General features: G+C 56.7%; 4 protein-coding genes across 13 annotated transcripts; all 4 read left to right on the top strand.

The window, feature by feature from the left end:
- The first annotated feature begins 525 nt into the window (after positions 1 to 525).
- LOC137846437 (guanylate-binding protein 1-like) lies at positions 526 to 7,382 on the top strand. Of its 2 annotated transcripts, none has more exons than XM_068664380.1 (9): positions 526 to 668; positions 977 to 1,187; positions 1,289 to 1,416; positions 1,817 to 1,926; positions 2,206 to 2,438; positions 2,558 to 2,800; positions 3,071 to 3,345; positions 6,813 to 7,025; positions 7,151 to 7,382. In XM_068664380.1, exons 2-9 carry the CDS (start codon positions 995 to 997, stop codon positions 7,292 to 7,294), a joined length of 1,539 nt encoding a protein of 512 aa, XP_068520481.1. In that variant the 5' UTR covers positions 526 to 668; positions 977 to 994; the 3' UTR covers positions 7,295 to 7,382. The 2 variants fall into 2 exon arrangements, with proteins under 2 accessions (XP_068520481.1, XP_068520482.1); XM_068664381.1 differs by having other exon boundaries at positions 549 to 668; positions 974 to 1,187.
- A 126-nt stretch (positions 7,383 to 7,508) lies between these two features.
- Positions 7,509 to 8,827, top strand: LOC137846409 (olfactory receptor 10K1-like). Its single transcript, XM_068664341.1, is given in 2 exon segments — positions 7,509 to 8,556; positions 8,559 to 8,827. Coding segments are annotated over 2 exon segments (960 nt in total). The 5' UTR covers positions 7,509 to 7,865.
- Positions 8,828 to 14,566: 5,739 nt separating this feature from the next.
- Positions 14,567 to 19,985, top strand: LOC137846397 (guanylate-binding protein 1-like). Of its 9 annotated transcripts, none has more exons than XM_068664328.1 (11): positions 14,567 to 14,697; positions 15,110 to 15,320; positions 15,422 to 15,549; positions 15,950 to 16,059; positions 16,328 to 16,379; positions 16,635 to 16,664; positions 16,830 to 16,995; positions 17,115 to 17,357; positions 17,628 to 17,902; positions 19,507 to 19,719; positions 19,845 to 19,985. In XM_068664328.1, exons 2-11 carry the CDS (start codon positions 15,128 to 15,130, stop codon positions 19,968 to 19,970), a joined length of 1,536 nt encoding a protein of 511 aa, XP_068520429.1. In that variant the 5' UTR covers positions 14,567 to 14,697; positions 15,110 to 15,127; the 3' UTR covers positions 19,971 to 19,985. The 9 variants fall into 9 exon arrangements, with proteins under 9 accessions (XP_068520429.1, XP_068520426.1, XP_068520427.1 ...); XM_068664325.1 differs by having other exon boundaries at positions 16,815 to 16,995; XM_068664326.1 differs by having other exon boundaries at positions 16,620 to 16,664.
- A 79-nt stretch (positions 19,986 to 20,064) lies between these two features.
- LOC137846399 (olfactory receptor 10K1-like) lies at positions 20,065 to 22,516 on the top strand. The gene has a single exon (XM_068664332.1). It carries the CDS (start codon positions 21,283 to 21,285, stop codon positions 22,246 to 22,248), a length of 966 nt encoding a protein of 321 aa, XP_068520433.1. The 5' UTR covers positions 20,065 to 21,282; the 3' UTR covers positions 22,249 to 22,516.
- The last annotated feature ends 445 nt before the right edge of the window (positions 22,517 to 22,961 follow it).

Raw genomic sequence — 22,961 nt, 5'->3', positions numbered from 1 at the left:
CCAGGCCTCCAGAGGCCATCAGGAGAAAGGAGGGCGCTCACCATGGCCAGGAGTGGCTGGAGGAGATGTGGGGAAAGGCAGAGCATGAAAGGAAGAAGCAAGCATTGGGCACACCCGAGAAACCAGTGAGTGAATGCACCAGCATCTTCTGACTCCTGGCAGAGGAAAAATCCTTACACAAGAAGCTGTGAGGAGACACAGCAGAGCCAACCTGGCCAAAGGGATATCCCACGCCATGGGACGTCATTGTCATTATCCCTTTGTTTTCTGTCCTATTAAATGGTCTTTATCTCAACCCACAAGTTTTTAGCTTTGCCTTTTTAGCACCTAAGCGTGACTCTGGGTTAAGCCACAAGCTTTTACCTCCGTTTTTTATCACCTAAGTGAGATACTTGGGTGATTCCGGGTTAAACCACCCCAGTTACCAAGAGTATTTGCATCCTGAATCCCAACGCAGTGCAGTCGCAGCCAGCAGTAAGAGAAGTCACCCTATCCCAGCCAAAGGGAAGGCAGAGGACAGTGTTCCTGACATCCGGTCACTGTCTTTCACTTTCTGTTTTTCCTCCCCGTCATTTCCCAGAACAGGAAGAGAAGGGCTGGACCAAGGCAGGGGACATAAGGCAGCGCCCAGGGTGTTGCAGAGCTGCTGCAGCCCCGGGAAGCTGAAGGTGAGTCCCGTCCCCATCCCTCATCCCCAGCCCCACGCAGGCAGCTATGGGCGGGGGGCACAGGAAAGGGATCCCACGGACCCCAGCGAGCCGAAGAGCTCCCTGCCGGGGGGAGGACAGAGAGGTGCGGAGGTTGGCTCCGTCTTTGCTCTGGGATGGAGCAAAGGGAACGGGGGCACTGTGTGCAACCCCCTAGTACCTGCCCCAGGCTCGGACCCTGTGGGGGGATAGGGCACGGTGCAGATCTTCATGAGATGTCCCTGGGGCGGGGTGCCCCCACCTTGCTAACCAGCCCGTCTCCCCAGCAGGCTGCGCGGCTGTGAGCAATGGCATCCGAAATCCAGATGCCGGAGCCCGTCTGCCTAATCGAGAACAAGAAGGGGAAGGGGCTCGTGGTCCAGCCGGAGGCCCTGCAGCTGCTGTCAGAGATCACGCAGCCCATGGTGGTGGTGGCCATCGCCGGGCCGTACCGCAGCGGCAAGTCCTACCTCCTGAACAGGCTGGCTGGGCAGAGGAGAGGTAAGGGAAGGGGATGAGATGTGCACATCCCCTGGCCTGGCCGAGGTGCTCGGCTTCTCCTGCTCGGTATTTCACGCTGCTCAGGCTCTTTGCACCCCCAGGTTTCTCCCTGGGCTCAAGCGTGCAGGCGCATACCAAAGGAATCTGGATGTGGTGCGTGCCTCACCCCTGCAAGCCCGGACACACGCTGGTGCTGCTGGACACCGAGGGGCTGGGAGACACTGAGAAGGTGGGGGAGAAGTGGGGACTTCCCTCGCGTTTCCGGGTTTAGTCCCTTCCAGGAAGGAGCCTCTGCTGGAACCGGAGCTGAACCCGTGGGGCAGAAAGCCCGGGGAGTGAGGAGAGGGCTGGCGGGGTGAACGAGCTGCCAAATATTTCTGCTTCCCTGGCAAATGGCATCCGAGCAGGACTGGGGAGCTCGGGGAACACGTTGTGGGAGCCTGAGAGTGAAAGAGCTGAGGATAAAGAGATGTGGGAAGCCCTGGAGATGCTGTGGGGTCTCCCCAGGGGATGGTTTTGCCATGGGATGCTGGCTGGCAGCACTCGGGCTCCGGGCATTCGAGCTTGTGCCTGAAGGGGTCTTGCATGGGGCTGCTGGATAAGGTGAGAACCTGGGGTCGTTGTTCCAGGGAGACACCGAGAACGACACGTGGATCTTCGTGCTGGCCGTGCTGCTCTCCAGCACCCTGATCTACAACAGCAAGGGCACCATTGACCAGCAGGCCATGGACAACCTGCAGTATCCTTTGTGGGCACACACGGGGTGCCCCCTGCTCCCTGCCTGGGGGCCACGGGGATCCCACACCCCAGTTCGTTGTGTGGGGAGAGGAAACCTCCCAGCGGTGCCCAGGGACCTGCTCGGTATCCCCGGGGCTTTTCTCCCTCTTCCTGGTGGCACCGGGCTGGCCTCTGTCCCCCAAAAGGCTCCACCAGTGCCCACAAAGTGCCACGTGTTCACGGGCCGGGGGTGCCCCTGTGTTCAGAGCTGAGGTCCCCGCTTCCTTAGCCGGCTCCCCAGCTATGTGCTGAAGCTGTCAGAGTGTGTCCAGGTGAAAACAGCATCCGAGGAGGCAGGAGAAGAGCAGGCAGGAGAAGAGCAGGCAGGACATGAGCAGCCGGGTTTGGACAGACGCGCCCTGTTCTTCTCAACCTTCGTCTGGGCTGTCCGGGATTTCACGCTGCAGCTGGAGGTGGACGGGAAGGAAATCTCCGAGGACGAATACCTGGAGAACGCGTTGAAGTTGAAGGATGGTAGGGGAGCGGTGCCGTGCCGCTGGATGCATACAAGTACAGCCCCAGACACGGCTGCGGTGGAAGGCACCGCGAGGCTGAGCCCTGGGGGCTTTTTCTGACCCCTTGTTGCCCCACAGGGAGCAGCCAGGAGGCCCAGAGCTACAACCGGCTGCGGGAATGCATCCGCCAGCTCTTCCCGGAGCGCAAGTGCTTCGTTTTCGACCAGCCAGCCAGGAAGAAGGACCTGCCCCGCTTGGAGGAGCTCCCGGACGATATGCTCGACCCCGAATTTCAGCAGCAGGTGGAGCGCTTCTGCAGCTACATCGGGCAGAATTGTCCCCCCAAGACCATCCCTGGTGGCCGCGAGATAACGGGGAGCAGTGAGTACCGGTGTCCCGAGGGTCCAAGCTCTTGGGACTGTGTCGGGACCAGGCTCAGATGCAGAGCAAAAGGCTGCTGGGAGTGGCACAGATGCGTTTTTGTGCCAGCTGTGACACTTACCTCTGGGTTTGGAGCTCCTAGCTGTCGCGTGTGGCTGGAGAAGAGCTAGAAAAAGAAGGTCGGGGCCGTGAGGGGCCCCTGGCAGTGGGGTTAGGGCAGGACCCCGGTCATTTTGGTCGGGCTGCAGATCCGTCATCCTTCCCCGGCAGGGCTGGGGACCCTGGCGGAGAACTACGTGGAGGCCATCCGGAGCGGGGCTGTGCCGTGCCTGGAGAGCGCGGTGCTGGCGCTGGCGCAGATCGAAAACTCGGCGGCGCTGAAGGAGGCCGTGGACTTGTACAAGCGTCAGATGGAGCAGGGGCTGCCCACGGAGACCACCCAGGAGCTGCTGGAGCTGCACGCGCGGTGTGAGGAGGAGGCGATGCAGCTCTTCATGGAGCGGGCCTTCGAGGAGAGCAGGGATCGGTTCCGGGCAGAGCTCACGGTAGGTGATCCCCCCCGGGGACACCGTCACCCCTAGCCTGGGGGGAGCAGTGTAGTCCCTGCTGGCCAGGCCAGTGCCGTGCCCTCTAATCATAGAAACATTAGGGTAGGAGTAGACCTCCAGGGTCATCTGGTCCAACCGTCCCCCTACCACCGATGTCACCCACTGAACCACGTCCCCAAGCAGCACGTCCAACATTTCTTGATGTCCTTCTGGTAGTGAGGGGCCCACAGCTGAACCCAGCACTTGCGGTGCAGGACCAGGGGACGATCACCTCCCTGGTCCTGCTGGCCGCACTATCCCCGAGGCAAGCCAGGATGCCGTTGGCCTTCTTGGCCCCGGGGGCACACTGCTGGCTCATTTTCAGGCGAGCATCCACCAACACCCCCAATCCTTTTCCTCTGCAGAGCTTGCCAGCCACTCTGCCCCCAAACCTGTAGTGTCTCTGCCCCCAGACCCGTAGCCTTGCATGGGGTTGTTGTGACCCAAGTGCAGGACGTGGCACTTGGCCTTGTTGAACCTCATCCCATCGGCCTCTGCCCATCGATCCAACCTGCCCAGGTCCCCCTGCAGGGCCTTCCTATCCTCCAGCAGATCGACACTTCCCCCAGCTTGGTGTCACCTGCAAACTGACTCGATTCCCTCATCCAAGCCTTCCACGGAGATATTAACGAGGATGGGCCCAACACCGACCCCTGGGGAACACCACTGGTGACCGGTCACCAGCTGCATGGTCATACATCAAGACCTGCTCCGTCCCCTTCCCTGGCACCGAGGTCAGGCTGACAGGCCTGTAGGTCCCCGGGTCCTCCTTACCACCCTTTTTATAGACGGGTGTCCCGTTAGCAAGTCTCCAGAGCCCTCCCCAGATGACCATGACCAGTGACAGATGATGGAAAGCAGCCCAGCAATCCCACCGCCAGCTCCCTCAGCACCCTCGGGTGGCTCCCATCCGGCCCCATGGACTTGGCCAGGCTGAGCAGGAGGTCCCCTGCCTGAACTGGGGGTGGGGGGGTTCTTCTGCCCCCGCCCCAGACTTCCATGTCGGGAGGCTGAATACCCCGAGGATAAGAGGTCTGGCTAGTAAAGGAGGCGTTAAGAACCTCAGCAGTCACATTGCCCCCTGCTTCCAGTAAAGAATGGAGATTCTCCTCGGCCTGTCTCCTGCCATTAGTATATTCATACAAAGATGTTTTATAAAATGTATTCCTAAAAACACTTTTGGGCTTTGGGTTCTTTACTAATGGCTGGTTGTATAAGACACCAGGCCTGACAGTAATACGCGGGAAAGGTTTATCTCACGGGGGTTCTGGCTGTTGCGACGGGAGTTAGCTTCCCTGTCTGCAGCCCATGGGGGCTTCACCTCCCCACTGATCACCCCACAGGCTGCAGAGCCCCATTTCCCGGCCAGCCTGGCTTTATTCTCACACACGGCACTGTAGGGCTTGGAAGGGACCTCGAGAATCAAAGCAGGTTCCCTAGGGCAGGTTGCCCAGGTAGGCGTCCAGATAGATCTTGAATATCTCCATGGGGAAGAAAACTCCACAGCCTCCCTGGGAAGCCCGTTCCAGTGCTCAACAGGTATTTTTTTTCCCTGGTTGAGAGAGGTAGAGGCCACTCAGCTTGGGCTGAAGCCTTCCCTCTGTGTCCTTATGTTGTATATAGATACATTAACACAAAAAGGAGGACTAAGGAGAATCTCAATTTTTTACTGGATGCGGGGGGAAACCTAGTTACAAGAGATGAGGAAAAGGCGGAGGTGCTCAATGCCTTCTTTGCCTCAGTCTTTAGCAGCAATACCGGTTGTTCTCTGGATACCCAGTACCCTGACCTGGTGGAAGGGGATGGGGAGCAGGATGTGGCCCTCACCATCCATGAAGAACTGGTTGGTGACCTGCTACGGCACTTGGATGTGCACAAGTCGATGGGGCCGGATGAGATCCACCCAAGGGTACTGAGAGAACTGGCAGAGGAGCTGGCCAAGCCACTTACCATTATTTATCAGCAGTCCTGGCTATTGGGGGAGGTCCCAGTTGACTGGCGGCTAGCAAACGTGACGCCCATCTACAAGAAGGGCAGACCTGGGAAACTACAGGCCTGTCAGTTTGACCTCAGTGCCAGGGAATCTCATGGAGCAGATCCTCTTGGGAGTCATCATGTGGCACTTGAAGGGCAAGCAGGCGATCAGGCCCAGTCAACATGGGTTTATGAAAGGAAGGTCCTGCTTGACAAACCTGATCTCCTTCTATGACAAAGTGACGCGCTGGGTGGATGAGGGAAAGGCTGTGGATGTGGTCTACCTTGACTTCAGCAAGGCTTTTGACTCCGTCTCCCACAGCATTCTCCTCAAGAAACTGGCTGCTCTTGGCTTGGACTGGCGCATGCTTCATTGGGTTAGAAACCGGCTGGATAGCCGAGCCCAAAGAGTCGTGGTAAATGGAGTCAAGTCCAGTTGGAGGCCGGTCACTAGTGGCATTCCCCAGGGCTCGGTGCTGGGGCTGGTCCTCTTTAATATCTTCATCGATGATCTGGATGAGGGCATTGAGTGCACCCTTAGTAAGTTTGCAGATGACACCAAGCTATGCGCATGTGTCGATCTGCTCGAGGGTAGGAAGGCTCTGCAGGAGGATCTGGATAGGCTGCACCGATGGGCTGAGGTCAACTGCATGAAGTTCAACAAGGCCAAGTGCCGGGTCCTGCACCTGGGGCGCAATAACCCCAAGCAGAGCTACAGGCTGGGAGATGAGTGGTTGGAGAGCTGCCTGGCAGAGAAGGACCTGGGAGTGATGGTGGACAGTCGGCTGAATATGAGCCAGCAGTGTGCTCAGGTGGCCAAGAAGGCCAACGGCATCCTGGCTTGTATCAGAAACAGTGTGGCCAGCAGGGCTAGGGAGGTGATCGTCCCCCTGGACTCGGCTCTGGTGAGGCCGCACCTCGAGTACTGTGTTCAGTGTTGGGCCCCTCGCTACAAGAAGGACATCGAAGTGCTTGAGCGGGTCCAGAGAAGGGCAACGAAGCTGGTGAGGGGCCTGGAGAACAAGTCCTAGGAGGAGCGGCTGAGGGAGCTGGGCTTGTTCAGCCTGGAGAAGAGGAGGCTCAGGGGCGACCTTATTGCTCTTTAGATACCTTAAAGGAGGCTGTAGCGAGGTGGGGGTTGGTCTATTCTCCCACGTGCCTGGTGACAGGACGAGGGGGAATGGGCTAAAGTTACGCGAGGGGAGTTTTAGGTTAGATGTTAGGAAGAACTTCTTTACCAAAAGGGTTGTTAGACACTGGAACAGGCTGCCCAGGGAAGTGGTGGAGTCACCATCCCTGGAAGTCTTTAAAAGACGTTTAGATGTAGAGCTTAGGGATACGGTTTAGTGGGGACTGTTAGTTTTAGGTCAGAGGTTGGACTCGATGATCTTGAGGTCTCTTCCAACCTAGAAATCCTGTGATTCTGTGATTCTGTGATTCCTTCTGCACAGGTCCAGTTAGAGGCACTTAAAGAATATTTCTGCATCCGGAACGAGTGGGTATCCTACAAGAAGTGCATGGCCATCCTCCAGAAGCTCTTCCAGGACTTGGACAGACGGATCAATGCCAGGTTCTACTTCATGTCTGGGGGCTACCTGCGCTTCCAAAGAGACCAGAAGGCACTGGTGGAACAATACAGGAAACTGCCTGGCAAGGGGGTGAAGGTAGGAACATGAACAGCTTCCCGGCGAGGGGAGGGGCTCCACGTCCCACTGCCCCCTCCTAAAAAACCACTTGCCTGGAGCTGCTGCTTCACCCCTTGACTCCTGCCCTCCCTGTGTCCCTGCAGGCAGAGGCTGCGCTGCGGGATTTCCTCCAGGAGAGAGAATATATGGGCAAAAAAGTCCTCAAAGACGACCTTGAGATTACATTGGCTGTAATACTGAGCTGTCTTTCAATAGGGGTGGGTATTGCTGTCCGAATCATAAAATAATACAATAATAAAAAAATGCAATAATAAAAGAATGCAATAAAAAATAATGCAAAAATAATAAAAAAAAATAAAAAATCCTCCAACCTGGGTTTCAGCACGTGGCCATTACTGAGAGCTGCCAATGGTATTTTGGGTCTGCCTAAGGGAGGCTGGCTCTTAATTATGCCCACTGCAACCAACTAGCAAGGGGTGCAGACATCACTGCCCTTGGGTGGGTTAATGTGCACCTCTGGAGCTAATTGCTGCAGTTCCCCTGCCCATGGGGATGGGAGGGCTGGGGCTCACGTAGAAGCCCACAGCCATGAGCATGCTGAAGCTCCCTAAGCCCTCTCCACTCCTGAGCATCCCTCGGGCCAGAGCTGGTGTGCTTTCAGGGCTCTTTTCCTCACCAGCCCCGAGCCCACGCGTGCACCCTCCCAGTTTCAGGAACAGAGCCCGTGGGGGGGCCACAGAGACCGGGAAGGGGTCTGCTGAGGGGCGCTGGGGCAAATTCTCCTTGGCACGGCAGCAGACAACCCCCCCTTGATGCTCCTGTGTCCCTCTTTGGCCTCGCTCCTTGCGGAAAGCTTCCATGGGCAGTGAAAACCAAACGATGGCCACCGACTTCATCTTCGTGGGGTTCTCCAGTTTGGCGGAGCTGCAGAAGCTGCTCTTCGGGGTGTTTTTGCTTCTCTACCTGCTCACACTGAGCATGAACACGGCTATCGTGACTGTCATCAGGGTGGAGCGGAGCCTTCACACACCCATGTACTTCTTCCTCTGCGTCCTGTCCTTCTCTGAGACCTGCTACACCCTCGTGATCGTCCCCAAGATGCTGGTGGACTTGGTGGCGGAGAGAAAAGCCATTTCCTTCTTGGGCTGCGCCGTCCAGATGTACTTCTTCCTCCTGCTGGGCTGCTCCCACTCCTTCCTCCTGGCGGCCATGGGCTACGACCGCTGCGTCGCCGTCTGCCGCCCGCTGGCCTACAGCAGCATTATGACCCGGCGGCTCTGCGCGCAGCTGGTGGCCGCGTCGGCGCTCAGCGGGCTGCTGGTGGCCCAGCTGGTCACCCCCCTGGTGTTCTGCTCGCCGTTCCAGGCCAGCCGGCAGCTCGAGCACTTCTTCTGCGACATCTCCCCCGTCCTCCGCGTGGCCTTCAGGCAGAGCCACGCCGGCGAGGCCGTTATCGTGGCGCTGGGCGTCTTCGCCCTGATGGTCCCGCTGACGCTGCTCCTGGCTTCGTACCTCTTCATCCTCGCCGACGTCCTGCGCATCCCCTCGGCCGCGGGGAGGCACAAGCCTTCTCCACCTGCAGCGCCCACCTGGCCGTGGTGCTCGTGCACTACGCCTGCGCCTCCCTCATCTACCTGAGGCCGGGCTCCAGCTCCTGGTCGGGCCAGGACGCGCTGATCTCGGTCACTTACACCATCCTCACCCCCCTGCTCAACCCCATGATTTACACATTGTGTCACAGCAGGCAGTTAGGAGTTCCCTTCCTTCATCTAATTAGATCATCTAATTGTTGGAATCGGATGAGATTTGAGGTCTTGTAACCCAAACCTTGATTTTATGATTCTACAGCCCCCCGCCAAGGGTAGGGACACCTTCCCCTAGGCCAGGCTGCCCTCAGCCCCATCCAACTTGGCCTTGGGCTCCTCTGGGCGACACCCCAGTGCCTCAGCACCCTCATAAGAAATAATTTCTCCCTCAAATCTAATCTGTATCTGCCCTGTTTTAGTTTAAAACCCTTATTCCTTGTCCTACCACTACTCTCCCTGACAGAGTCCCTCTCCAGCCTTCCCGTAGCCCCCCTTGAGGAGAAGGCCGCCATCAGGTGCCCCCGGCGTCTCCTCCAGAAATCATAGAATCATAGAATCATAGAATATGCTGAGTTGGAAGGGACCCTTAAGGATCATCAAGTCCAACTCTTGACACCGCACAGGTCTACCCAAAAGTTCAGACCATGTGACTAAGTGCACAGTCCAATCTCTTCTTAAATTCAGACAGGCTCGGTGCAGTGACCGCTTCCCTGGGGAGCCTGTTCCAGTGTGCAACCACTCTCTCTGTGAAGAACCCCCTCCTGATGTCAAGCCTAAATTTCCCCTGCCTCAGCTTAACCCCGTTCCCGCGGGTCCTGTCACTGGTGTTAATGGAGAAAAGGTCTCTTGCCTCTCGACACCCCCTTACGAGGAAGTTGTAGACTGCGATGAGGTCTCCCCTCAGCCTCCTCTTCTCCAGGCTGAACAGGCCCAGTGCCCTCAGCCGTTCCTCGTACGTCTTCCCCTCCAGGCCTTTCACCATCTTCGTAGCCCTCCTCTGGACACTCTCCAACAGTTTCATGTCCTTTTGATACTGTGGTGCCCAGAACTGCACACAGTACTCGAGGTGAGGCCGCACCAGCGCAGAGTAGAGCGGGACAATCACCTCCCTCGACCTACTAGCGATGCCGTGCTTGATGCACCCCAGGACACGGTTGGCCCTCCTGGCTGCCAGGGCACACTGCCGGCTCATATTCAACTTGTTGTCTACCACGACCCCCAGATCCCTCTCTTCTAGGCTGCTCTCCAGCGTCTCATCGCCCAGTCTGTATGTGCAGCCAGGGTTTCCCCGTCCCAGGTGCAGGACCCGGCACTTGCTCTTATTGAACTTCATGCGGTTGGTGATCGCCCAGCTCTCCAACCTATCCAGATCCCTCTGCAAGGCCTTTCCACCCTCATTCGAGTCCACAACTCCTCCAAGTTTGGTGTCATCAGCAAACTTGCTCAAAATACCTTCTATTCCTACATCCAGATAGTTTATAAAAATATTGAAAAGTACCGGCCCTAAAATGGAGCCTTGAGGGACCCCACTGGTGACCGCCCGCCAGCCTGACGCAGCCCCATTTACCATAACCCTTTGGGCCCTGCCCGTTAGCCAATTGCTCACCCATCGTATGATGTTTTTATTTAGCTGTATGCTGGACATTTTGTCCAGCAGGATCCTATGGGAAACCGTGTCAAAAGCCTTGCTGAAGTCCAAAAAAATCACATCAGCTGGTTTCCCTTGGTCCACCATACGGGTGATCTTATCATAAAAGGAAATCAGGTTAGTTAGGCAGGACCTACCCTTCACAAACCCATGCTGGCTGGGACCAATGACTGCTTTGTCCCCCAGGTGTGCCTCAATACGTTCGAGAACCATCTTCTCCATGATTTTACCAGGCACTGACGTGAGACTGACAGGCCTGTAATTGCTAGAGTCTTCTTTCTGACCCTTCTTGAAAATCGGCACAACATTTGCCAGCTTCCAGTCTACCGGGACCTCTCCAAATTCCCAGGATCGTTGAAAAATAATTGAGAGAGGTTCCGCGATGACGTCCGCCAGCTCTTTCAGCACCCAGGGATGAATCCCATCCGGACCCATGGACTTGTAGGGATCCAGGTGGAGTAGCAAATCCCGCACACGTTCAGGGTCGGTTGGGAGTTTGTCATCCCCACCGTCCTGGTCCTCCAGCTCAGGGCACCCTGGGTCCCGAAGCCCATCATCGGCATTGAAGACAGAGGCAAAGAAGGCGTTAAGCGTCTCTGCTTTGCCTATGTCATCGTCTGTGAGAAGACCTTCCCTGTCAAGGAGCGGCCCTATGTATTCTTTAGTTCTCCTTTTTCCTTTCACATATCTAAAAAAACCCTTTTTATTTTCTCTCACAGACATAGCCAGCTTCAACTCTAGGTGTGCTTTGGCCACACGAATTTTCTCCCTACAAACACGAACAGCATCCCTGTATTCTTTCCATGACACCTGGCCCTCCTTCCAGTAGGGAAACACTCTCTGTTTCCGCCTAATCTCCATTAGAATGTTCCTGGTCAGCCACGCCGGCCTCCTGCCGCGCCTGCCTGACTTGCGATATTTAGGAATTGCCTGATCTTGTGCTTCTAGGAAGCATCGCTTAAAGAATGACCAGCACTGGTGGACATCGAGGCCTTCAAGAGCATTTTTCCAGGGGACCTTGCTGACTAGTTCCCTGAGCAGCCTGAAGTCCGCTTTCCCCATATCCAGGGATGAGGTTTTGGTGGCACTTTTCCTTCTGACACCGTAAATTTTGAACTCAACCACTTCATGGTCGCTATGACCGAGGCGGCCACCAATCACCACATCTCCCACCAGACCCTCTCTGTTTTCTAGCAACAGGTCTAGGAGGGCACCTTTCCTAGTTGGCTCCGTTAGCACCTGCACCAAGAAGTTATCATCTAGGTGCTTCATGAACCTCCTGGACTTGCTCGTGTCAGCCGTGTGGCACTCCCAGTTAACGTCTGGCAAGTTGAAGTCCCCCATAAGGACAAGGGGAGTTAATCTCGAGGCCTCTCTTAGTTCTGTAAAGAATAATTTGTCGGCGCTATCGTCCTGGCCAGGCGGTCTGTAATAGACTCCCACAACGCCATCCCCTTTATTCGTTCGTCCCTTGATCCTTACCCAGAGGCTCTCAACTTTGCCATCGCCGACCTGGAGTTCCACACAGTCCAGCCCCTGCTTCACATACATCGCCACCCCACCACCTCGCCTACCCTGCCTGTCCCTCCTGAAGAGCCTGTAACCGATCCCGTCCCAATTCAGCAGGTGTCTTTAGTTTCTGCTTTCCCCTTTCATGCTTGTCTGGAAGATGGGAACAACATCTCTGTTTTGCAGACTCGAGGAACCTCCTCGGTCGCTGGTCTTTCCACGATGGCCGAGGGCGCTGAGGGCCCGCAGGCCTCGATGGCCTCCGCAGCCTCAGCCGGGGCTTCCACCCACCCCAGTCCCCGCCTGTGGGTCCCGTTTAAGCTCGCTTTGGGGCTTCCAGTCCTCGACGGGTGTATTTTGTAGAGGAGCTGGTTTCTAGCCATGGCCACGCTCATGGCTCCTGCCCGCAGGCTGACTTGCCAGCCTTGGCCATCGTGGGGCCTGGTGTGGGCCTAAAGATTGACGTTTTGGGCCCAGAGCTGCCTGCTGACCTGGGCTGTTGGTTGAGCCTGGCTTCTGTCCCCAGTTGTGCCCTGCTCACCTCACTCGGGCACCGTGGGGCTTGGTCTTGGCCAGGGAGGCTACTGTGCTGTCGGCCGCTTTGCCCCCCTTGGCTCCCATCCCTTGGGGAAGAGACGGCCCTCCTCACTCCCTCACAGCTTACACAGCCAGGGGAGACGTGTCATGTTGTCATTCTGGCTTTTATTTTGTTTCACTAAACCTGCAGTGGTCTCCTTTGCAGTCTGTGATTAGAACCCCGTAACAGATTTGAATGGGATTGAAGCCGGCACTCTGGAAAATCCCCCTGCCTTTGGCTTGTGCCACAGCTCTGAGCAGAGCTGTGAGAGAAACCGGAGCCTTGGCTCCTCGGAGTTGGGAAGGTGCTGCCAAATCAGAAAATGGTGAATGTGTACATGGATGTGGAAGGTTCATCACCCCTCGTCGAGCACCAGCAACCTTTGCTGATAGCGCCTGCACCAGAGGTTGAACCCAGGTTGTCCTAGTCTGGCTTGAGAAGTTCTGCCTCACCTTCTGGAGGGGGGGCATGGGTGGTATTTGGGTTTTCTATGCCTCTGTGGAGCACAAGTCCTATGAGGAGCGGCTGAGGGCACTGGGGTTGTTCAGTCTGGAGAAGGGGAGGCTCAGGGCAGAGCTCCTTGCTCTCTACAACTCCGTGCAAGGAAGCTGTGGGGAGCTGGGGAGTCGGTCTTCTCTCACAGGTAGCCAGTGATAGGACCAGAGGGAATGGGCTCAAGTTGTGCCAGGGGACGTTCCGGTGGGAAATGAGGAGACATTTCTTCTCAGAAAGAGCAGTCAGGCGTAGGGACGGGTTGCCCAGGGAGGTGGTGGAGTCACCGTCCCTGGGGGTGTTCAAGGAGAGCTTGGACGTGGTGCTTGGGGACATGGTTTAGTGGTGACATTGGTGGTAGGGGGACGGTTGGACCTTGGGTCTCGGAGGTCTTTTCCAACCCTAATAATTCCATGATCCTATAGGCACTGCCAGTCATATGGTAAGGGGGAAGCCTCTCCTAGCCACTGCTTTGCTAAAAAACAAAACAAAACAAAACAAACAAAACAAAACAAACAAACAAACAAAAAACATAACAAAACAAAACAAAACAACAACAACAACAACAAAAATGGCTGGATGTCCTGAGAAAAAAAATAAAAAATAATAAAAAATAAACTTTTTAAATTTATTTTTGAAGTGTTTGAGGATTCTGGCCAGAACAAGTGTATGTCTTTCATCTGGGGGCTGATGAAATGGAAAGAAAAACCAAAACTAAACTAAAACAAAAACAAACAACAAAGCCAAACAACTTTCCAAACCCCAGTGGAGCACTGCATTTACCAGCTCCTCCTGGGAAAATGGCAGCTGCCTCCCTCGTTCGTGACAACACCCGTAATACTGTGGCAAAATGGGGCCAAGTGGGAATCTTGTGGAAAACCTGTTCCTCCATAAAATCCAGCACATTTTACTCTGCTGTAAATTCATGATGAGGAGACACTTCTGCTCCTCCAAGTATCGCTGCTGCGTCGCTCTGGAAAGTCCCTTGCAGTCCCTTACAAAACAGCTCTATCTACTTGCAGCATCGTTTTATTATTCCATTTATTTATTTCTTACCAACCTTGTTGTGACTGGGGGCTCCCAGGCCTCCAGAGGCCATCAGGAGAAAGGAGGGCGCTCACCATGGCCAGGACTGGCTGGAGGAATGAGGGGAAAGGCAGAGCATGAAAGGAAGAAGCAAGCATTGGGCACACCCGAGAAACCAGTGAGGGAATGCACCAGCATCTTCTGACTCCTGGCAGAGGAAAGACCGGGGCACACCGCACCTCCTGGTGCCCCTCTGTACACCGAAGCGATGCCCAAAGCTCTCCTAAGTCCTTAAGCCTTTTCAGAGAGACTTTTCAGCCTCTTCTGCTGCCCAGCCAGCCAGGAGGCTGTGGGTACACAAGAAGCTGCGAGGAGACACAGCAGAGCCAACCTGGCCAGAGGGATATCCCACGCCACGGGACGTCATTGTCATTATCCCTTCGTTTTCTGTCCTATTAAATGGTCTTTATCTCAACCCACAAGTTTTTAGCTTTGCTTTTTTAGCACCTAAGCGTGACTCTGGGTTAAGACACAAGCTTTTGCCTCCGTTTTTTATCACCTAAGTGAGATACTTGGGTGATTCCGGGTTAAACCACCCCAGTTGCCAAGAGTATTTGCATCCTGAATGCCAACGCAGTGCAGTCGCAGCCAGCAATAAGAGAAGTCACCCTATCCCAGCCAAAGGGTCAAGCAGAGAACGGTATTCCTGACATCTGGTCACTGTCTTTCGCTTTCTATTATTTCTCCTCCCCGTGATTTCCCAGAACTGGAGGAGAAAGGCTGGACCAAGGCAGGGAATATAAGGCAGTGCCCCGGGTGTTGCAGAGCTGCTGCAGCCCCGGGAAGCTGAAGGTGAGTCCCGTCCCCATCCCTCATCCCCAGCCCCACGCAGGCAGCTATGGGCAGGGGGCACAGGAAAGGGATCCCACGGACCCCAGCGAGCCGAAGAGCTCCCTGCCGGGGGGAGGACAGAGAGGTGCGGAGGTTGGTTCCGTCTTTGCTCCGGGATGGAGCAAAGGGAACAGGGGGCTTGGAGCCTGTGTGCAACCCCCTAGTACCTGCCCCAGGCTTGGACCCTGTGGGGGGATCGGGCACGGTGCAGATCTTCATGAGATCCCCGAAGCTTCAGCCTGGAGGGGGTAAAAAGAGGAGGTACGGAGGGAGGAAGCTAGGGCATCCTTTCTGCTTGGCTTGGGGAAATGAAGTCGGGTGACGATGTTCCTGGGGCGCCCCCGCCTTGCTAACCAGCCCGTCTCCCCAGCAGGCTGCGCGGCTGTGAGCAATGGCATCCGAAATCCAGATGCCGGAGCCCGTCTGCCTAATCGAGAACAAGAAGGGGAAGGGGCTCGTGGTCCAGCCGGAGGCCCTGCAGCTGCTGTCAGAGATCACGCAGCCCATGGTGGTGGTGGCCATCGCCGGGCCGTACCGCAGCGGCAAGTCCTACCTCCTGAACTGGCTGGCTGGGCAGAGGAGAGGTAAGGGAAGGGGATGAGATGTGCACATCCCCTGGCCTGGCCGAGGTGTTCGGCTTCTCGTGCTCGGGATTTCACGCTGCTCAGGCTCTTTGCACCCCCAGGTTTCTCCCTGGGCTCCAGCGTGCGGGCGCACACCAAAGGAATCTGGATGTGGTGCATGCCTCACCCCTGCAAGCCCGGACACACGCTGGTGCTGCTGGACACCGAGGGGCTGGGAGACACTGAGAAGGTGGGGGAGAAGTGGGGACTTCCCTCGCGTTTCCGGGTTTAGTCCCTTCCAGGAAGGAGCCTCTGCTGGAACCGGAGCTGAACCCGTGGGGCAGAAAGCCCGGGGAGTGAGGAGAGGGCTGGCGGGGTGAACGAGCTGCCAAATATTTCTGCTTCCCTGGCAAATGGCATCCGAGCAGGACTGGGGAGCTCGGGGAACACGTTGTGGGAGCCTGAGAGTGAAAGAGCTGAGGATAAAGAGATGTGGGAAGCCCTGGAGATGCTGTGGGGTCTCCCCAGGGGATGGTTTTGCCATGGGATGCTGGCTGGCAGCACTCAGGCTCCGGGCATTCGGGCTCGTGCCTGAAGGGGTCTTGCATGGGGCTGCTGGATAAGGTGAGAACCTGGGGTCGTTGTTCCAGGGCGACACCAAGAACGACACGTGGATCTTCGTGCTGGCCGTGCTGCTCTCCAGCACCCTGATCTACAACAGCAAGGGCACCATTGACCAGCAGGCCATGGACAACCTGCAGTATCCTTTGTGGGCGCACACGGGGTGCCCCCTGCTCCCTGCCTGGGGGCCACGGGGATCCCACACCCCAGTTCCTTGTGTGGGGAGAGGAAACCTCCCAGCGGTGCCCAGGGACCTGCTCGGTATCCCCGGGGCTTTTCTCCCTCTTCCTGGTGGCACCGGGCTGGCCTCTGTCCCCCAAAAGGCTCCACCAGTGCCAAGTGTTCACGGGCCGGGGATGCCCCTGTTTTCAGAGCTGAGGTCCCCGCTTCCTTAGCCGGCTCCCCAGCTATGTGCTGAAGCTGTCAGAGTGTGTCCAGGTGAAAACAGCACCCGAGGAGGCAGGAGAAGAGGAGGCAGGAGCTGAGCAGGCAGGAGCTGAGCAGGCAGGAGAACAGGAGGCAGGACATGATCAGGCAGGAGAAGAGCAGGCAGGAGAAGAGGAGGCAGGAGAAGAGCAGGTAGGAGAAGAGCAGGCAGGAGAAGAGCAGGCAGGAGAAGAGCAGGCAGGAGAAGAGCAGGCAGGAGAAGAGCAGGCAGGAGAAGAGGAAGCAGGATTAGAGCAGGCAGGATTAGAGCAGGCAGGAGATGAGCAGGCAGGAGAAGAGCAGGCAGGAGAAGAGCAGGTAGGAGAAGAGCAGGCAGGAGAAGAGCAGGCAGGAGAAAAGGAGGCAGGACATGATCAGGCAGGAGAAGAGCAGGTAGGAGAAGAGCAGGTAGGAGAAGAGGAGGCAGGAGAAGAGCAGGCAGGAGATGAGCAGGCAGGAGATGAGCAGGCAGGAGAAGAGCAGGCAGGAGAAGAGCAGGCAGGACATGAGCAGCCGGGTTCGGACAGACGCGCCCTGTTCTTCTCAACCTTCGTCTGGGCTGTCCGGGATTTCACGCTGCAGCTGGAGGAGTACGGGAAGGAAATCTCCGAGGACGAATACCTGGAGAACGCGTTGAAGTTGAAGGATGGTAGGGGAGCGGTGCCGTGCCGCTGGATGCATACAAGTACAGCCCCAGACACGGCTGCGGTGGAAGGCACCGCGAGGCTGAGCCCTGGGGGCTTTTTCTGACCCCTTGTTGCCCCACAGGGAGCAGCCAGGAGGCCCAGAGCTACAACCGGCTGCGGGAATGCATCCGCCAGCTCTTCCCGGAGCGCAAGTGCTTTGTTTTCGACCAGCCAGCCAGGAAGAAGGACCTGCCCCACTTGGAGGAGCTCCCAGACGACATGCTCGACCCCGAATTCCAGCAGCAGGTGGAGCGCTTCTGCAGCTACATCTGGCAGAATTGTCCCCCCAAGACCATCCCTGGTGGCCGCGAGATAACGGGGAGCAGTGAGTACCGGTGTCCCGAGGGTCCAAGCTCTTGGGACTGTGTTGGGACCAGGCTCAGATGCAGAGCAAAAGGCTGCTGGAGGTGGCACAGATGCGTTTTTGTGGCAGCTGTGGCACTTACCTCTGGGTTTGGAGCTCCTAGCTGTCGCGTGTGGCTGGAGAAGAGCTAGAAAAAGAAGGTCGGGGCCGTGAGGGGCCCCTGGCAGTGGGGTTAGGGCAGGACCCCGGTCATTTTGGTCGGGCTGCAGATCCATCATCCTTCCCCGGCAGGGCTGGGGACCCTGGCGGAGAGCTACGTGGAGGCCATCCGGAGCGGGGCTGTGCCGTGCCTGGAGAGCGCGGTGCTGGCGCTGGCGCAGATTGAAAACTCGGCGGCGCTGAAGGAGGCCGTGGCCTTGTACAAGCGTCAGATGGAGCAGGGGCTGCCCACGGAGACCACCCAGGAGCTGCTGGAGCTGCACGCGCGGTGTGAGGAGGAGGCGATGCAGCTCTTCATGGCACGGGCCTTCGAGGAGAGCAGGGAACAGTTCCGGGCAGAGCTCACGGTAGGTGATCCCCCCCGGGGACACCGTCACCCCTAGCCTGGGGGGAGCAGTGTAGTCCCTGCTGGCCAGGCCAGTGCCGTGCCCTCTAATCATAGAAACATTAGGGTAGGAGAAGACCTCCAGGGTCATCTGGTCCATCCGTCCCCCTACCACCGATGTCATGCACAGAACCACGTCCCCAAGCAGCACGTCCATCATTTCTTGATGTCCTTCTGGTAGTGAGGGGCCCACAGCTGAACCCAGCACTTGCGGTGCAGGACCAGGGGACCATCACCTCCCTGGTCCTGCTGGCCGCACTATCCCCGAGGCAAGCCAGGATGCCGTTGGCCTTCTTGGCCCCGGGGGCACACTGCTGGCTCATTTTCAGGCGAGCATCCACCAACACCCCCAATCCTTTTCCTCTGCAGAGCTTGCCAGCCACTCTGCCCCCAAACCTGTAGTGTCTCTGCCCCCAGACCCGTAGCCTTGCATGGGGTTGTTGTGACCCAAGTGCAGGACCAGGCTCTTGGCCTTGTTGAACCTCATCCCATCGGCCTCTGCCCATCGATCCAACCTGCCCAGGTCCCCCTGCAGGGCCTTCCTATCCTCCAGCAGATCGACACTTCCCCCAGCTTGGTGTCACCTGCAAACTGACTCAATTCCCTCATCCAAGCCTTCCACGGAGATATTAACGAGGATGGGCCCAACACCGACCCCTGGGGAACACCACTGGTGACCGGTCACCAGCTGCATGGTCATACATCAAGACCTGCTCCGTCCCCTTCCCTGGCACCGAGGTCAGGCTGACAGGCCTGTAGGTCCCCGGGTCCTCCTTACCACCCTTTTTATAGATGGGTGTCCCGTTAGCAAGTCTCCAGAGCCCTCCCCAGATGACCATGACCAGTGACAGATGATGGAAAGCAGCCCAGCAATCCCACCGCCAGCTCCCTCAGCACCCTCGGGTGGCTCCCATCCGGCCCCATGGACTTGGCCAGGCTGAGCAGGAGGTCCCCTGCCTGAACTGGGGGTGGGGGGGTTCTTCTGCCCCCGCCCCAGACTTCCATGTCGGGAGGCTGAATACCCCGAGGATAAGAGGTCTGGCTAGTAAAGGAGGCGTTAAGAACCTCAGCAGTCACATTGCCCCCTGCTTCCAGTAAGGAATGGAGATTCTCCTCGGCCTGCCTCTTGCCATTAGTATATTCATACAAAGAATTTTTATAAAATATATTTCTAAAAACACTTTTGGGCTTTGGGTTCTTTACTAATGGCTAAGTAAATTACTTAAGTAAATTACTTAAGTAAATTACTTACAGTAAGTAATTTACTTAAAGTAAGTAATTTACCTAAGTAAATTACTTAAGTATATTACTTAAGTAAATTACTAAGTAAATTACTTAGTAAATTACTAAGACACCAGGCCTGACAGTAATACGCGGGAAAGGTTTATCTCACGGGGGTTCTGGCTGTTGCGACAGGAGTTAGCTTCCCTGTCTGCAGCCCATGGGGGCTTCACCTCCCCGCTGATCACCCCACAGGCTGCAGAGCCCCGTTTCCATTTTTTTTGCCTGGTTGAGAGAGGTCACTCAACCTGGGCTGAAGCCTTCCCTCTGTGTCCTTCTGCACAGGTCCAGTTAGAGGAACTTATAGAACATTTCTTGATGCGGAACGAGCGGGTATCCCATGAGAAGTGCACGGCTGCCCTCCAGGAGCTCTTCCAGGACATGGACAGACAGTTCAATGACGGGGTCTACTCCGGGTTTTGGGGCTACAAGCGCTTGCAAAGAGACCAGCAGGCACTGGTGGAGCAATACTGGAATCTGCCTGGCAAGGGGGTGAAGGTAGGAACATGAACAGCTCCCTGGCGAGGGCAGAGGCACCGCGTCCCACTGCCCCCTCCCAAAAAAACACTTGCCCGGAGCTGCTGCTTCACCCCTTGACTCCTGCCCTCCCCCTGTCCCTGCAGGCAGAGGCTGCGCTGCGGGATTTCCTCCAGGAGAGAGGGTTTATGGACCACCGTGGGAAACCAGTGCCTATAATAGTGATACTTCTTTCAATACTGCTGATTTTTGCTTTTTTAATCTTCAAATAATACAATAATAAAAAAATGCAATAATAAAAGAATGCAATAAAAAATAATGTAAAAATAATAAAAAAATAATGCAAAAATAATAAAAAATAAAAATAAAAAAATAAAAAATCCTCCAACCTGGGTTTCAGCACATGGCCATTACTGAGAGCTGCCAATGGTATTTTGGGTCTGCCTAAGGGAGGCTGGCTCTTAATTATGCCCACTGCAACCAACTAGTAAGGGGTGCGGACATCACCGCCCTTGGGTGGGTTAATGTGCACCTCTGGAGCTAATTGCTGCAGTTCCCCTGCCCATGGGGATGGGAGGGCTGGGGCTCACATAGAAGCCCGCAGCCACGAGCATGCCGAAGCTCCCCAAGCCCTCTCCACTCCTGAGCATCCCTCGGGCCAGAGCTGGTGTGCTTTCAGGGCTCTTTTCCCCACTCCAGCCCCACAGATTTCTTTTCTGCACCCTCATTGTGGGGACTGGAGGGGAGGGAGAGGTCCCGTGGCAGGACCCTGAAGTCTGAGCCTTGTTCCACCCAACCCCTCTGCTTGACGCCCATCGGGGGTGGAAGGGGACAGCCCAGCCACGCCACCCCAGGCCACCATGTCCCTTGGTCCTGCAGGGGAGCCAAGACCCTTCCCCACTCTCCCCTCACTGGAATAATCCCCGTTCTGGGTCCAGGACTGCAGCCGGAGGTGGCTGCGCTGCTCAAAGCCCTGCTTTGCCTGCTCTGCTTCCCCAGCAGCTCCAGCACCTCGTCAACCACAGCTCTGCGCCTCCTGAGAGCTCCTGTGCCCCTTGAACGAGCAGGAGGCTCTGCAGCACCGCTTCCCCCCTCCTGCAGCCCCTAGGAGCCACTTTCCCCAATTGCAGGAGTTCCCCCGCGACATCTTCCATCCCCTGCCCCATCTTCCAGCCCGTGATTGCCTGCCCTCGCAGCACCTGCCCTTGCAGATACCGCTTTCCCTGCTACAAGACGAGCAACGGGACTGCCCCGCGGGGGCTGCTATGCCCCGGGTGAGCCCCGGTGGCCGTGCACCCACCCTGACAGCCACTGCGGCTTGGTGAGGGGAGCCGGGGGTCCTTGAGTTGCTTGGGGAGCACCGGGAGCTGCAGCAAGGCGGGGGGCTGCCACCGGCGCTCACCAGCCCCGAGCCCACGTGTGCACCCTGCTAATTTCAGGAACAGAGCCCGTGGGGGGGGCACAGAGACCAGGAAGGGGTCTGCTGAGGGGCGCTGGGGCAAATTCTCCTTGGCACGGCAGCAGACAACCCCCCCTTGATGCTCCTGCATCCCTCTTTGGCCTCGCTCCTTGCGGAAAGCTTCCATGGGCAGTGAAAACCAAACGATGGCCACCGACTTCATCTTCGTGGGGTTCTCCAGCCTGGCGGAGCTGCAGAAGCTGCTCTTCGGGGTGTTTTTGCTCCTCTACCTGCTCACACTGAGCATGAACACGGCTATCGTGACCGTCATCAGGGTGGAGCGGAGCCTTCACACACCCATGTACTTCTTCCTCTGCGTCCTGTCCTTCTCTGAGACCTGCTACACCCTCGTGATCGTCCCCAAGATGCTGGTGGACTTGGTGGCGGAGAGAAAAGCCATTTCCTTCTTGGGCTGCGCCGTCCAGATGTCCTTCTTCCTCCTGCTGGGCTGCTCCCACTCCTTCCTCCTGGCGGCCATGGGCTACGACCGCTGCGTCGCCGTCTGCCGCCCGCTGGCCTACAGCAGCATCATGACCCGGCGGCTCTGCGCGCAGCTGGTGGCCGCGTCGGCGCTCAGCGGGCTGCTGGTGGCCCAGCTGGTCACCCCCCTGGTGTTCTGCTCGCCGTTCCAGGCCAGCCGGCAGCTCGAGCACTTCTTCTGCGACATCTCCCCCGTCCTCCGCGTGGCCTTCAGGCAGAGCCACGCCGGCGAGGCCGTTATCGTGGCGCTGGGCGTCTTCGCCCTGATGGTCCCGCTGACGCTGCTCCTGGCTTCGTACCTCTTCATCCTCGCCGACGTCCTGCGCATCCCCTCGGCCGCGGGGAGGCACAAAGCCTTCTCCACCTGCAGCGCCCACCTGGCCGTGGTGCTCATGCACTACGCCTGCGCCTCCCTCATCTACCTGAGGCCGGGCTCCAGCTCCTGGTCGGGCCAGGACGCGCTGATCTCGGTCACTTACACCATCCTCACCCCCCTGCTCAACCCCATGATTTACACCCTGAGAAACAAGGACGTCAAAGCGGCTCTCCGCAAAGCCATCAGGAAAACACAAATTTCTGCAGAATGCTTTCCAGGAAAGAGGTCAAGGTGAGCAGCATCCCCAGTGGGTATTTCCAACCGGCAGCCTCCCCTTCCAAAAAGCATCACTCCTTTTCCACGAGCCCTTCGGCTCCCAGCAGAGCTTCAGCAAAGCCATGACAGCGAAGCACGGCTGCTAAGAAGGATGAACAAATTCCAGGCACAGTGAGAGTGGGAAAACCAACTTCAATTTCTTTTTGAATATAGAAACCCAATTTCTTTTTGAAGGTGGAAATCCAAATTTCCACCCCTGTGCCAGCAAAGCTTCCAGCTGTACAACCTGAGACATTTCCAGCTGTACAACCTGAGACATTTAGTGAAGAAGAATCATAGGTGTCAAAAATATTTCAAGGGGAAACTCCATTTTTTTTCAGGAGATCGCTAGCACAGGACTATATTCATGGTGTGTATCAATACCATATTCATGGTGTGTATCAAGTTTGTATATTGCGGGGCCCATCAACAAAGCCTGCAAGGAACCGAGCTCCTGCAAGGGATTTGCTCCTTCGAATGGCATCATCTCGCCTTCACCAGGGGCTGAATTAACCCATCTGCTGTGTTCACATCCTGGGATGCACAAAGTTGACCACAAAAGCCTGTTTTTTCCTCCAAAATGAAGGTGTCATCTCTTCATCAATGAGAAAGTGGAATTGACAAAACAAGGAAGTAAAACTTTTCCAAGAGGAAAAGCCCCTGAAGAACTAGTTGTTTTTAAAACCCTGGGGT

The sequence above is a fragment of the Anas acuta genome, chromosome 32, assembly GCF_963932015.1.
Source record: "Anas acuta chromosome 32, bAnaAcu1.1, whole genome shotgun sequence".
NCBI classification, from domain to species: domain Eukaryota; kingdom Metazoa; phylum Chordata; class Aves; order Anseriformes; family Anatidae; genus Anas; species Anas acuta.
This window is presented reverse-complemented; position numbering and strand designations above follow the sequence as displayed.